General features: G+C 45.0%; 1 protein-coding gene across 1 annotated transcript in view; it reads left to right on the forward strand.

Moving 5' to 3' along the window:
- The first annotated feature begins 7,870 nt into the window (after nucleotides 1-7,870).
- Nucleotides 7,871-15,245, forward strand: part of RTN1 (reticulon 1) — a 120,005-nt gene continuing 112,630 nt past the window's right edge. Inside the window, exon 1 of the mRNA XM_075104190.1 lies at nucleotides 7,871-8,224. Within this exon, the coding sequence (XP_074960291.1) occupies nucleotides 8,035-8,224 (190 nt within the window). The 5' untranslated portion in view covers nucleotides 7,871-8,034. The remainder of the gene's footprint in view (nucleotides 8,225-15,245) is intronic.

Here is a 15,245-nt window from a genome sequence, read left to right on the forward strand (position 1 = left end):
ATATATCAATTAAATGCAAAAACAAATCCCAACCCTCCAAATATTATACAAAAACAGCTTCTTTGAAGTCAATGGGACTAATTACAAATATGAAATAGACCGTGGTTCTACAGCACTTCTGCTAACTGGAGTCTAATTTCATTAATTTAATAAAAAATAGATTAAAGGTCTCAGTACAACTCTAGCTTGTCTTCACACTGGCAAAATGCAATCCCTGCCTGACTCAGCCATCTGTGGGCCTCTAGCACCCAACACCTCAGAACTGTGTTTAACTTTGCACCACAGAGCGTTACAGTTCTCATATCATAGATGGTGTGTGGGCACCAACTGGCAAAGGGTTAAATTCAGTATTTTAGCCTAAATATTCAGTATTGTAACACCTAACCTTCAGGCAAGTAGAGCCAGCTCAAAAGGACAACCAGACACATCCGTTACTTGCTGTCTATTTCGAGATAGAGTAGGCGTGCTCAGGGTTGACTGGGTATGAGCCAGCTAATGAACAGGCACCGGCCTCTTGCTCACATAACTTCTTCTCATAAGAAATATCTAAACGAATAATTAGAAATGGGGAGTTCTGAGACTGATTTTGATTTATGAATTGGCCTCAGTGGCTGCTGTAAAGATGTTCTTTGTTCTCATTTGTATACAAAGCAAGAAAATGAGGTCTGTGCTATAAAAAATGGAAGAAAAGACAACTATGTTGCTCATTAGGGGAATTTAAATCCCAGCTATCAAGGTTACGCTGAGGTATCTATTGCAGTGTTCAGTTTTATGATATGCAGACTTCTCTGTCCTCAGACCTCTTACATTAAACTTGATCTCTCAGGTTACCTATTATCACTGCATCTTCAGATGAACCAATGGCAGACACATTGATATCCTCTTAGCAACTCTTAGAAGCATTGCTGATTACCTCCAGGTGACAATTGCTTAGAGGTATCTCTGGGCACAGAGCATTGTGCCTATCAAGAATATGTTCCCTTTCACTGCAGTTTTGTCAATATTTGCATATTGTAGGAGTTCTGGGTCTGCATATTGCAGGAGTTCTGGTGGATGTGTCTCTCAGTTACACTAAAAGATGTAATCTCTTGTGTATTTTTGAGGTGATTGCAGGTTTTACTCCATAGGCTGATTCTCCGATACCCTCTGTACCATGCCAGATCCTAAATGGAGGCATATCAGGCCATTTCTGTTTCCTTCAGCATGCAAGCTGTAATCTTTATCATCTATGAGTTTCCAGAGATTTGCAAACAGTACATAATCAACACTCAGAATCTGATAAATGCATGTACTGTATCAGCATAAATCAGGACTCGAATGCTTACCGCTAATGGACTCACTGTGGAGCTGTGTAAGTGCACAGAGCACTCTGTGCACAAATACCTTCTGATGTAATGCAAGAGAATGAGAATTCATAAAGAAAACTCTGCTTCTTCTCTGGCAGCTGGCTGTACCTTTTGGGTACCAAGCAAACTATCCTGCAATAGAAGCAATTCTGGTTAGACCTTTGCCTCACTTTCTTCAGCTTCCCCCAAAAGCAAATCTGTGGGTATTTTTATTGTTGTTAATTTTGTTTTACTTTTGCTCTTTTACCAGTGTCAACACCATTGCCCATATAAACATCTGGCCACTGTATGTTCTGTTCTGAGGTCAAATAGACTGTCTTGTCTGATACTTTCAGCTGGATCATTAACAGTGAAATTAAACAGCACCAGACCCATTGGTGTCAGTCTGAACATTTTTCTCAGTGATCGCTGGCCTCTGAAACTGCGCTGCCAGGGTTTGAAGAAGGAAGTCCTGTTCCATGCAGCTGGGAATCTCTGACAGGACAAATTCTAATGCTTCTCCTTTTAATAACCCTGGGCTGGGCCCCAAGGATGAGCACTGTAAAAAGAGAAAAAGGTTACTGTTCTGAAGATGCTCATGAACAACCCTTGCAATAGCACACAGAGATCTGCTCCTGCATGGAGGATGTCCTTGCAAACAGTATCACCAGTTAAGATCATGGATTCAGATGCAGAATCCTGGTCCACTGTCCTCTAGGACAGGGAGTCATTTCAATAGATGTATATTCTAGAGGTGAATGCAGAGCCTTTCAGACATGGATGGCAATTCAGCTACCAAGCACTGCTGAATCTAGGCCACTACTGAATGTATCTTGCATATGCTGGGCTCACACCTACTCACCTGTCTACTCTGTTCATCTCTCCTCTATAAAGAGGTTGAAGCTTAGAAGAAGGGGGAAACAGTCTGTGTTTATCAGAGGCCTGGTGGGTTTCCTCCTCTCTGACACCTGATACATGCGCATCCTATGGCGGTGCCTGCTCATGTGGTCAGCAGTTTTGCTGTTTAAGCTCCTGTCATGGATTTCCTTGTAAAACTCCCTTTTCAGAGAAAGAGAGGTAATCCTCGCTGCTCCTAGACCGGCTGTTGATGTGGAGGGGATGAAGGACAGAGCAGTCAGTCAGGCTTACCCGGGGAAGGCACCACCTTTAATCACATTTCATTACAACTGGAGGGCTAGATATGCTGAAAGCTCTTGCATGATGTGGGAATTAAAGGGCCAGCCAGGGACTTTATATACTGCTCTGCTATGGCTATAGCCAGGCAGACCTCAGAGCAACAAACTGTCAGCTAAAAACTGTTGCTGTGACCTTTGAAAGTGAGGGAAGGTTACACTACACAATATGCAGTAAAAATGCTACTATTTAGACTCTAGTATTTTTGAAACTGCACTTACTAGAGCCCCCAGTTGAACCAATCTCTTAATTTTACAGCACATGGTAAGAGATAGCTCTCTCCAGAAAATAATTTTCGGTTTTGGACTAGAGTACCTGTCTCATCTCTGCGGTCATTCATTACATAGCAGAGCATACTGTACACATCTGTTTGTCCAGGAAGGCTGTTATTACACCCATACTCAAATTTCTGTCTTTCCTGAGCTTAACCAGTTTTGCTGTTGCTTTCCTGGCACTGGGATGCTTGTGGTTTCAGTAGCAAAATTGGTTCTAAGACCCACTGGCTGATGCAGAAACTTACTCCAAGTTTGTAAGCAGTGCTGAGATAGTGCAGAGCTTGTGTGGTGGGTCCCAGAAGTGCTGTGGGGCAAGCAGGGAGGTCAATGATGCCTTGAAGCTCTGCAGGAGGTTGGCATAACTATTTCCAGATAAACCTGAAGCATTGGCCTTTGCAGCTGTAGCAGTGGGAGGCATAGGTGAAAATGACCTTGGAAAGGCTGCCTGGCCCTGCTTCACTGACAGACCTTGCAACAGTGGAGAGGGAGAAGGTATGGAGACCAAAGGTCCAAGGGGCTCCCTTGGAAGGACCACTGTGTAAGAACTGCTTGGTGGACTGAAAGATGACAGATGGCCTTCGCTGTGGGTAGAGCCACCACCACAGGCCAGCTTTTCTCTCAGGCCATTTGTCTTTCTGCAGTGACAGTTTTGAGTAGTTCAGCTTGACCAGGAGGAGTCCTTGTTCTCACCAGGAATCCAGCCTTGCCTTGGAAATCCCAGTAGCTCTCTATGACTTGTAGGGCAGGCATATGCCTGATTTACTCCACAGCATGGCTCCTGCGGTTTCTACCTGCTTGTGTCCTCTGAATAAAATTTGATTGCATGCTGTGGAAGGAAATTCATTCATGCTGGCCAGGCCAGTGCTATCATACACTCCCAGAGGTTTGCCTGTTTGGGGGAGAGGGTGTGAGACACGTGGAAACCAGGTGGCCTGCAGTGCAGATACGGTGAACTGAAAACCAGACTGTAGCTGCTACAGTGCTGGAGTATTTTCTATGGGGTAGGGGGAGGTTGTTTTACTTATCTTTGTTTTCCCAGTTATGTCAGAAGCCTCTTTTCTTTTTTTGCTTTGCATTTTCCTATTGCAATTAATTTATTCTAGAACCTCCTTGAGGAAGAGGAGATTTTTTTTCTGTTGCTGAATCAGTTGATATACCCTGCCAAGCCCTGTGCTCTTTGCTGGTAATGTTACATCAGAGACCAAAAACCCCCTCGAGGTTCAAAGTCACTTTGGCCCAGCAGCATACATCAGACCCAGAACACAAAGGCTATAATGGAAAGAGAAGCAATTTGTGTGTAGATGTTTTCAGACTTCATACATTCAGAGATTCATAATGTCCAAAGGGAAGAGCAAGAGAATTAAATACCAATGAGCAGAGACAGATGAGCCCTTTGCAAATCAGTTTTCAACACAACACAATATGATGTAGACTACCGAGAGCTTTTGAAAATTCACTGAAAACAGGAAGTAATCATCTTTGTTCCTTTGTGCCGAGTATTACTTAAATTCACACCTCTCTTAAGTACACATTTGATTAAATCTTCATCTAGCCTAATCTTCCTGCGGGGATCTTAAAAAAGCCTGAAAACTCTCTAGTGACATAACCTTATACATGACAGCACAGGTTGTGCCAAGTTCAAAGTTTTCTGTATAAGCTCGCAAAATAGATCGATCAAGATTTTTGAGTACCTGTCCTGTTGTTCCTGGTGTTGTTTTTTTTTTTCATTCATCCTGGCAAACCAAAGCTTTGCTATCAGAAATGTATGTGCCACACCTGTGACAGTCAGTGAGAGCCCAGGATTTGTATCCAAGGTTTGAAATTGGACCTCTAGTTTCTCACCTGATATTGCATGGTGATGAGCAGGGCTGATTGTATTGCATGAGACTGTTCCAGGTCACCTGGGGACTGTACAGGAACTGGTAAAATAAGGCCCTGGGTTGCACTACAAGTGGGAACCCTGAAGCAAAAAACGTTTTTTTGCTTTATTTATGTGCTTTTCCCTACTTGTCCCCATTTCTCTTCAATAAGCACAGCACACAGTCCACCCTCTTTCCTCTAAGTCTTTTACTGTAGTAACAATATCTGTGTTCACACCAGCAACCCTCAGATCATGACAACCTTTTTGGACTGTAGAAATGAATCATTCGTAGCCTGTGTGCACACGTTCTGATGATGCTGCATTATCAGAAGACCTTTGTGATTGCATACTGCTCACACAGCAAAGCTGTCAGGGGTTTGGTGCTCTTACAGGCCTCCTCCGGAGCCCTTCAGCCCATTACCAACTCACACAAATAATATCGTAGGGCCGCCACAGAGAGTGATGGCCACAAAAGAAAACCAGAGAGTCTGAACAAGGACATGTATTAAGCACTATGAGACAACGTATTTTTGAAAACATACTGTATATCATTAACATTATTAATAGCAACTTTGAAGTCACCAGAATCTTGCCAGAATCATAATCAGACATTCATTATACCGTGCACAACGTGGTATAGGTCAAAGACAGAAGTACAAATTAGGTAAATTTATCTCCATTGCTCATGAGGTGAGCTCTAGGTGTGGGATTTGGCAGTACAAACATGATGACTAAAATCATATGCTACTGAACTGCAGCAAACACTGTCCTATTTGACATAACAAATAAAGAAAATCCAATAAGCCTGTGCATATAAGGCACCTTGAGCACACTAAAGGGCATATTTCCACCATTGTCCCACAAAAATGTTAAATAATGCTTAATAAATGCTTTATGAGTGAGTTACAAGAGAATCAGCGTTTACAACAAGGGATTCAGCAGAGCCGCATGGGTCAGGCAGCTTTTTCCTCATTCAAAAAACTTGAAGCTGGTATCAAAGATATGTTTTCTGTCTACCTCAGGTGTCTTTGGAGTATGGATTACCTGGAAGTAACTCACAAGTAAAACCGAATTTGATGGACTGTGTTGTGTGACACCTCTGTAACTGTTTTAACAAAGCAGTGGCTCAACAGGAGGTTACCTGGTAGTCTTTACCCACTGGATAGCCATATTTCAGCCAAGTGGTTTGGAGTAGTTTTCTTGTTCTAGCCTAGATGGCCTTGCATGCTGCGTTAAAGCATATGTTGCCCTGAAAGTAAAAGGGCCTGTATAATCATTGCTGATCTTGAAATAGGGCGCAAAGCATAGAAAAGGGAGAAATGTGTTTCATGTCATTGTTTTTTGGTAATTAATCACACTAGTGAGCTCAAAACAAGGAAGAAGTTATTGGTGGCTAGGCCCACACTGCCTGTTGAGATCTGCCTCAAGCACTAACTCACCAACCTATACGATGAGTTTTCAAGCGTGGCTATCAGGGCAGGCAGAGCCTCAGAAGTCCATGGGGCCCTGCACATACAAGTGCAGTTGATCATGGTATGTCATGCGTCACATTTGCAGAAGCTGTCCCACAAGGCACCAGAACTTACAGGCCAGGCAGAAGATAGTACTCAGTTTATAGCTACTTCCAAAGAGTTTTTTTCATGAGAATATAGAAACAGTCATGTGGTTTCCCTTTTTAAAGCCAAATCTTGCTGGTCTTAGCCTACAGTATCTCCATAATAAAATTGAACCATGCAACCCCAACCAGAATAACATCTTATTCTTTAAAATCACCTTCCCTACTTAGAGTTTGAGACAGCGTTTATCTGAATTCACAGTAGTCACTTCACCTCCAGTGTGATTTGGCTAATCGTGAGCATGTTGCTTATGCTGATGCCTTTGGCTGCACACCTCCAAAAGGACACCCCTGTCCCTGGTCCACCCCACCGTGCTGAGGAGCCCATCTTTGAAGGGCCATGGGGAGCTGGGGCTGAGCAGCATGGATGCAGGCAGCAGCAAGATGGCTCCCAGAAATAGATCCTGGACTGGAGTGAGGATAAGGGTGATGATTCCCTGGGAAAATAACACAAATGGAAATGCTGGAGGCTACTTCTGAGGCTCGTTGTCTTGCATTGTGGCCTTATCCTGAATTTCCTCCCCCCTTGCCTGGAGAGAGTAGAAACATGTTAAGTTTTCAAACCCAAGCATAAGCATGCTGGAGCTGGAGAGGGTCTGAAGCATGCCTAGGGATGCTGTGACATAAAGATCACAGCTGGCGATCTGTCGCTGCAACAGGCAAAGAGCCAGATGGATGCCGAGTCTTCTACCTCTCCACTTTGTAGCTTGACTTGTCACATCACAACAGAGAGGTCCCTCTGCAAGACAGTATATTCCTTACTTCAACCTGTTAGTGCTGGAGCTCCATGCAATGCAGGAATGATCCGGTAACTCTGTTCCCTCATCTGTGAAAGGATGGCAAGGATACTGGTTCCCAGTCACCTGGGAAGTGTCACAGAGCCTGCCCTGTACTTTCACCTTTGCAGTCTCTCATGCCACTGCTGCTGTCAGTGACAGCAAGGATCCCTGAGAGTTCACACTGCCTCTGTAAGCAAGCAAATACAATGGCACACCAAAAAAAAAAAGGAAAGGAAAAAAAAAAAGGCACACAGACACCTGCTGTGAGTTTATTTTGACAAGTGTCATTTAGATGCAATAAGCTGTGATCATCTCTCTGGCGTGGCTGCAAACAGAAAGGAGCCAACTGGGTAAACAAACCCAGGTGCTTGGGAGCAGAGCGCGGCTTCTTCCACTGGGTTGGGGGCTGGCGGGGGGGGCAAATGGGGAGCTCTGAGGATGCGCTTCGCCGTGGGCTGTCTTGCCCCTCTCTGCTGAGCCTGGAGGTGCAGAAGGAGCCAGCGGCTTTCCCATGGTGGGCGCGTTGCTGTGCCTGGCTGCGGCACTCTGTGGGATGCTCTAGAGAAGAGGGGATGCAGAGGAGGGGGATGTGTGCTGTCTGGGGGAGCGCAGGAGAGGAGGGGGAGGTGTGTGCCTGCCTGGAAGGGGACATTTCTTCCCTTATACACACAAGCCGATGCCTACCCTGCTGAAGCAGTTAAACGGGGGAGAGCAGCAGCCAGGCTGGCAGATTCCTGCCCTGTGATATGCCAGCCACAGGGTGACGCAAGGGCTGGAAGGCTCCAACTAAACAAGCCATTTTCACCTGCGTAATAAGCACTAGTGGAGATACAGCAACAGCAGCGGCAGCGGCTCCGAGTCCCCGCAGCCAGCCAGACTCCAGTGCGGCCATAGCACCATCCAGCCCTCGGTGGCCACCGCAGCTTTTTCGGTGGCTCCTGCTGCAACCTGAGAGCCGGAGACCAGCGGCCGCCTTGCAGGCAGCATGTCAGCCCCGCCGGACCCCCAGGACCTGCTGCTGGCGGGCACTGGGGTGCACTGGGCTGCGGACGGGGCAGACCAGTATGCAGCTGGGGCTCCGCTGCGGGATGGAGATGGGGCTCAGCAGCGGGAACAGCTGGTTTTCGGCTCTGCCAGGGAACACCCGCCCGTTGCCATGGCGACTGCATCTCCAGGTAAAAGGCGAGGGGTACCGAGGGATGCTCAACAAAGGGGCCCTGGCAGCAGCATCTCCTGGTTGTCTCGTTCCTGTCCCTTCCCCGGTTCTTCTCCCAGCCTGGCTGCTTGGAAACATTACTAAGGAGTTAGTGAGCGCACGCAGGAAAACAGAAAATAATGAGCAATTGCGGCCTTTGCAAATTTTCATTTTTGCTGATGTGGGGGGAGGGGGGACGCAGGACCCAGCCAAGTTCCCTAAAGCTCTTTGCAGTTTGCTAGGCACAGGGCATCCAGATTTCAGGCAAATGTTGGAGGGCATTTGATTTTACCTGACTTGGTGGGCTCTGTCCTCATTTGTCAAACACCTGTACACATCTGGAGTGACGGATCTCAAAGGAGTTACTTCAGCTATTCCCCGTGCACCTGGAGTTCCTGCACAGCCCCTTATATTACTTCAACATGTAGCTTTTAATGGAGTGCCAATTCTGAAGTGTTTGTATATTTCTTGCATGCCTTTGAGACGTACCCATTTAATCGTGGACTTTTTGGTTGCTGTGTTTTCCTCCTTCTGTTTTTTTAGGTGCATTTGACTTAAGATGCATTTAGTTTAGCTAGGGTCTGCAGGTGCATTGATTTGCAGCTTGCTTTTGGGATGTATTTGGTTTCTCTTGGTTTAGGGTTCCTTTCTTCAGTGGGTTTATTAATAGCAGGTGTATATCTGTTAATAAACCCCAGAAAGCTTCTAGTAGCTCCTGGTAGAAATGTTTGGGATAAAATTACTCTATTTCCTTCCTGGTGACACTCCCGTACTTTCTTTCCTATTGCTGCTGATCAGAGAACCCAAACAACCAAATAACCCAGACCTGGGGAAGCTGGTGTATCCTGTCTAGATTCCTCATCACTGGGAAGTAGATGTTTCCATTATGCAGCCCGACAGCATTAAACTTGCCTTGAGTAAGTTGAGGGTCAGGGCTTGGGACGGGAGTCGGTCTCTGTTATGCAATAGCTGCAGGAGCATTAGGAGCTGCGTTTTTGGGTTGAGTCCTTTCTAATCCCCTCCAGTCAATCAGCACAACGAGTTGCTGGCCAGAAACAACACAGTCTGCATGACTACGTGTATTATTCCACTGATACCCCTCTGTATGGTTTTTTCAGGGTCTGAGTGTGCATCTGTGCATGTGTGTGCTCTCAACATGGATGTTTCCCTGGTGCTTTTCTGTCTGCTTGATGCTCCTGAGTTCAGTAGTAAAATGGGATCTAACGCCCATCGGCTGATGTGGGAAATGTTTTGCTGTTTTGTAGCTTTGAGCAGGCAGCAAATCTGCTGATGTGCTGCTCATTCGCTGATCTGAGTGGTAGGTTGTGAAACGTGACTTTTTACTGGAGAGAGAGAGAGGCAGATGGCTTGCTATGTAAAGGCTGTTCCAGGTGTCGGGGGTGTGTGTGTGAAGGGGGGCAGGATTAGGGTCTCCAGGTAGGGTTGTCTCAATAGTATTATTACATGAAGAAGGGGGAAAAGATCTGGTGAGCGTTTGTTGTTCACTGATGGATAAAAATATGCCCATGCTGAATCTTAGCATACAGAACAAAGAGGGGTGGTCTCTTAAATAGTGTAAATCCCCATTAAGTTGAATGACTGTGATACTGCTTACATTTAACGAAGGCTTCTTCAGGCTTAACCTGATCTGTAGCTTCAGGCTTATAGAATACAGAATAGACAGAACAGACAGACAGACAGACAGACAGAAAGAAAGAAATAGAAAGAAGAAAGAAAAGGAAGAAGAGAAGGAAAAAATTTTTGGCTTTTGGAATCCTCTGCAAAGGGGCTTTAGACATGTTTGTTTGCAGGTGTCAATCTGGCAAGGTGGAGATAAAAGTGAGCAATACAGACCTTTTTTGCTTCTTGCTAGCTGTGGATGGACAGACTATCAAATTAGCAATATCATAAGAGTAGTACTGTGTTTTAAACATTTCCCATTTTGTTTTTCCCATTTAATAAGTAATTGTTGTGTGGTTGTGTGTGTGTCTAGCTGACCATGTCAGACAGAGCAGCATCCCAACCAGTGCAGTCCTGCGCATGCAGTCTCCTTTTCTGTTTGTGGCTGCAGCACCTGCATTTCTGTTCCACATTACCTAGACAGCTACAGCTCCTGCTCCCTTCACTGGGGGAAGTAAATAATTTCCCACTTCTCTGTGTGTGACTAAATACTCTTAAGTTGCTGAATAAGAGGTCTGTCATATTGCTGAATATCTAAAACTGCCAAGTATTTCAGAAAACTCTTTAATTCTCCTGCTCAGAGGGGGATTCCTGCGTGTTCCTAAGCTGTAGGAATGGACCCAGCAGGAGATACCTAGCTCCAGCAACTTACAACACTGCCATAAACTTACAACATTCCCTATACAATGGTGCTCCTAGGGACACTTTAGAGAAGGAAGAATGCATTCAAACAAGAGCAAACTGGACGGTATGTTTTCCAGGTAGTTTCCTGACACAGCCTATATCTTCCTCCACACCTCTCAGACCAGTTGTTTTTGTGAAAAATATGGTTATGCTCTTTGAGGCAAGAGCAGGGTTTGGAGATTCAGAGATTCTCCCAGCATGAAAACAACTGAGAATAAGTGGTGGGAATTTATCACAAGTTGTACAGAAGTTTTCTTATACAACCTCAAAATTTGCAAACTTTCCCTGATCTTGGCTTTTGTTTTAAGTTTGAAAACTAGCCAGGGATTGTTGAAAGGTTCAGGAATATTTTCAAGCCAGCCATGGGCCCGGCTTTGAGCCAAGCTGGCCTTTTGTCAAAACCTTGTGAGTGGTTTCTGAATGAAGAAAAGCAATGGATTTCACTCCCCATTCTTCAGATCAACGAAAATCGGCAATGATTTGGAGTGCAGAAAAAAATTCCCACAAGGAATAGAAAGCTCAGAGATTTCTCAAGCAAAGTCAAGGCAATAAGGAGCTGCAGATCCCATGTCTGCTTCTCCTGCAGAGCTACAATGAAGGTTGACTCCAGTAGCTTCTGGGCAGGGACAAAGCAGTTTCTCTTGCTTTTATACACGGCACCTGGGTTTTGCTGAAAATGTTTCTCTCCCTCAAATGGAGAGCATCTCTTCTTCCCAAAGGTGGTTTTGGTTTAGGTTGAGAGGAGCTTTCAGGCAGCTCTTGCAAGGACTGGAGCCTGAAGCAGTCCTGAAAGGCTGGTGAGCAGTTGCATGTTGGTGAAGAGAGCCCCATGTCACCCAACACACCATCTGGTCACAGATTCTGTTATTTATTTTTATACATCAACAGTGATTAAAATGCCTTTAAAAGAATTATTTCCAAAAATATTACACAGGCTACCAGGCATTCCCCAGGATAAATACATATGGATTCCTTTAGAGAAATGGCAGAATGTAAGAATGGACTGTACCTCCATGGTGCAGGTGTATTTAGGGAGAGAAAGAGGGGAAAAAGGGCAGGAGCTCATTCAGATGGTGATTCCTGTGTCACGATCTCAGAAATTGTATGTAGCCTTGTGCATTGGTGCATATCTGCAGTGTGGTTTACAGGGACATGTCTACAGGGATACCATAGGGTGGCAAATATGGCCTATGGGAACCGTTCTGGAACAGCAGCCAGGGGCTGGTTGGGATCCCCCAGGGTGCCTCAGTGGCACGAAAGGTCTATGATATAACTGGATGGCACCTGTTTGGTATGTGCCAGCAAGGCGCGGTGGGAAGGAGGGACTAGAAGCTGCTTGGATGAGGCAGATAAGTTGAGGAGCAGCCTCTGCCTACTGCTCCTGGGGGCAGTAGGATACCAAATCCTGGGAGCACTTCATGCTCCGATGGGTGTAGCTGTTGTGCACAAGACCGTTAGTGATCCTGGCTCCTGTTGCTCTGTGATGGGGACAGACCATCTAGGCTTAATGCTTTTAGTAAAGACACTTTTATAAAACCTTTCTAATTCCTGTGGTTTGTAGAGGTTGAGTTTAAAAATTTGTGCCCTGTACCCACATGCTCTCACCACAAACTGATCCACCAAACCCCCTGCCAGAAAGGGGCTGCAGTGAGATGCTCCTAGTATCAGCCTGTGTTTATACTGGTAATGCTTCACCTGTAAATCTCAATTAATTTGTTTCTCTTCAGTTACTGGAGAGGGTGGATTACTGGTGGCTTTACACTTCAACATGAAAGAGGCTTTTGGTGTTTTTCAGGCAGTTTGAGAGCCCTGCGGTTCACCTGGGTAGAGAGAAGTGGATATGAATGTGAGTGTCTGCACTGCTCGGGTTTGGCACTGACGCTTTTAGGGGATGTAAGAACACAATCACATGCAGCAGGTTCCCCAAGACAACCGGCTCAGCTGTTCTTTGTGGCCTTCCCACCCCTTTCCAAGTATTGCTTTTGCAAGAGCTGCCCCTCCCTAAGCATCCATGGTGATGTACTGCTGAAGGCCATGTGCGCTGTAAAAGCCAAGATCCAAACCCTGATTTTTCGGGTTGCTGTAGAAAAAGTCTTGATAGGGTGGATTCACTGACCTAAGCGTATGCCACAGGGGAGCCTAAGCAGCTGTTTGGAAATACGTCCTCAACTGCCAGGCAATCTTGCTCAGATTTAGCCAACTGAGGCTGTATTTAATATCACTTTGGAAGTGTATATATTCATACCAATTCTATTATTGACATTTCAGTCCTTCCTGACATAGAGAATTTATTTTTTCTCTGCTCCTTGGATTAGTCCCTCAAAACCTCTGACATACTGGTGGGAGTGTAGGTGATGGAGATTGTTTGGTGGATGCTTTCCCCATCCCCTGGAGTTCTGTGAGCGCAAGCAGATTTTGCAGAGAGGAACAGAAACACAGCGGATTTCTTCTTGGATCCTTCTGTTCCTGTAAATCTCATGAAGCTTGACAAAGTGGCCATTTCATCACAGCCCACAATCAGTCATCTAAAAAAATTCCTGTTAAAATACCATCCTTCATTCCCACTTGGGTAAAGTAGGAGCAATGGCTCCTGTTGGGATCCTCCAGCAAGTGCTCTGCATCTGGGGATGAAAAGCATGATTAGAGGTGCATAAAATCTCCTGGTTTAAAATCTGTGCAGCAAGGTAGTTCTCAACTCCATACAGATCAAAATGCAGCTGTCTTTGCCCTGTTCCCCACAGGGATGCAGGTAGCTCCATCCCTGCTTTGACTTCCATGCTGATGGATTTTCTTCAGCCTTCAGGGCTGCAGATGAGTTCAGGAAGAGGATGAGGCAGATGAAAGAATGTAATAGTACCAGGAAGGGTGTCTCACCTGCCTTATTTTAATCTTCATTGCTCAGTAATGGAATATTTTATTTATAGGCAAGGAACTGAGGAGCAGAGGATGGGGAGGAGGAGAATGGCATGGAGGAGAGAGGCTTTGGATGTCCCAGTTGCGGCAAGCATTGGGTTTTGCGTGTTGCAGTATTTCCTGGGCTGCGAGTCTCCCCTGGGCTGGGTGGTTCACTATGTCTCACCAGTCTAAGGTTTCCTGGGAGTCACATCTGCCTTTTTTCTGCAGCTCTGGAAATGCTGTTCAATGAGATGTGTTACAGATTTCCCCCCCGCAAAACTGTACTGTGCAGTACATGCACACTCAGTGTGTGCTCTCAGTCTGCCTGGGGATAGCAACCCCAGAAAATGCCTGGGTGCTGCCTCTGGCTCAGTCCTCCTGGAAAAGTTTGGGCAGATCCCACACATCTGTTTGTCATGTCTTCACAGACTGTCCCCTGAAAGGCTGCTGGCCCAGCTGCGTGGCCTGGGTTGACCTGCGATGCTCAGGACTAGCATTTGGCTCTGCTTTAGGCCCTGAGACCTAATTGGCCCCAAGGCCTAATTACTTTGTGCACGTGTGTTTTAGCTCAAAGTTCCTGAAATACCCAAGGAGTTGTGCTGCAGGTCCACATCATCAACAGGGAATGGAGGTTTTTAAATGGGTGACTTCTTAGGTATTTGCCTCACTTTCCCTCCTGAGTAGTCGGTACCTCTAAAATGGGCCAAGTACCCCCTAAGCCTTTTTCATTTATAATGTAGCATTTATGTTCTTATGTTTTTCATGTTGTATTCTCTTACTGACAGCTCAAGGCTGCTTACAAAATTCAGGGGGTTCTTGTTTTTCTTGTGTTGTTTATTGCTTTTTTAAAAAGAGAAGGCGGCCATCACATAGCAAACTATGTTTCAAGTAATGAAGTATTATTTGTAATTAGTTTGCTAATTTAGGGAAAATAAATACATGTGCTGCTGTAGACTTGGCATGATTCAGCACTCAGGAACACACCCTACATTTAGTATTCTTGGTTTTTTAAGGCACTTATGATTTCTGGTCAGCCTGTTCACCTAAGAACCCCATACCTTCAACAGTGAGAATAAATTCTTGGCACTTACCTGCAAGACAAGATTTGAAATAGAGGGGACCTTAATCATCTATTTCAGTCCTCCTTCTTTCAATAAAGTATTTAAGATCCTAATTATACGGAACATAAGCTCATTCTTAACTGCTTTAAAAAATTAGAATGGTCTCAAGCATATCCATAAAGGTGAGCATGTGTTTTTCTAACTTTAGGGATAAATGAAGTAGAAGATATATCATGGATAAATTTGCTTTATTACCCATTAGACCAGGCTGCTTCAGGTCACTTGTGTGTAAAATGGAGGCCTTTCTCCTAGCTCATTACAGCAATGTGAAAATTAACATTTAAAGACATTGAAAACCTGGAATGAAGATCATTATAATGTTATTGTTGTGTCTTTTGACACAACAATGTTGTTTTGTGTGTGTCCAGGTGAGACCAAAAATTGTTGGAAATGCCTACAGCCTTCATAAGAGTGTCTCTTTCAAATATTAAGGTGTTATCTCATAAGTATTGGCTTTACACTTTAATATTCCTTAAAACTAGGCTTTTCCATCTTTATTTAAATAACAGCTGCTAAAAGAGTTATTTGAATGTTTCTTTCACTGCTGTAATGAGACGCCTGTCCTTGACACGGCCTGCAATTATCATGAGATCTCGTACCAGAAAAGGTAGCCGATTCTTC

This window comes from Phalacrocorax aristotelis, chromosome 9 (genome assembly GCF_949628215.1).
Source record: "Phalacrocorax aristotelis chromosome 9, bGulAri2.1, whole genome shotgun sequence".
Taxonomy (NCBI): domain Eukaryota; kingdom Metazoa; phylum Chordata; class Aves; order Suliformes; family Phalacrocoracidae; genus Phalacrocorax; species Phalacrocorax aristotelis.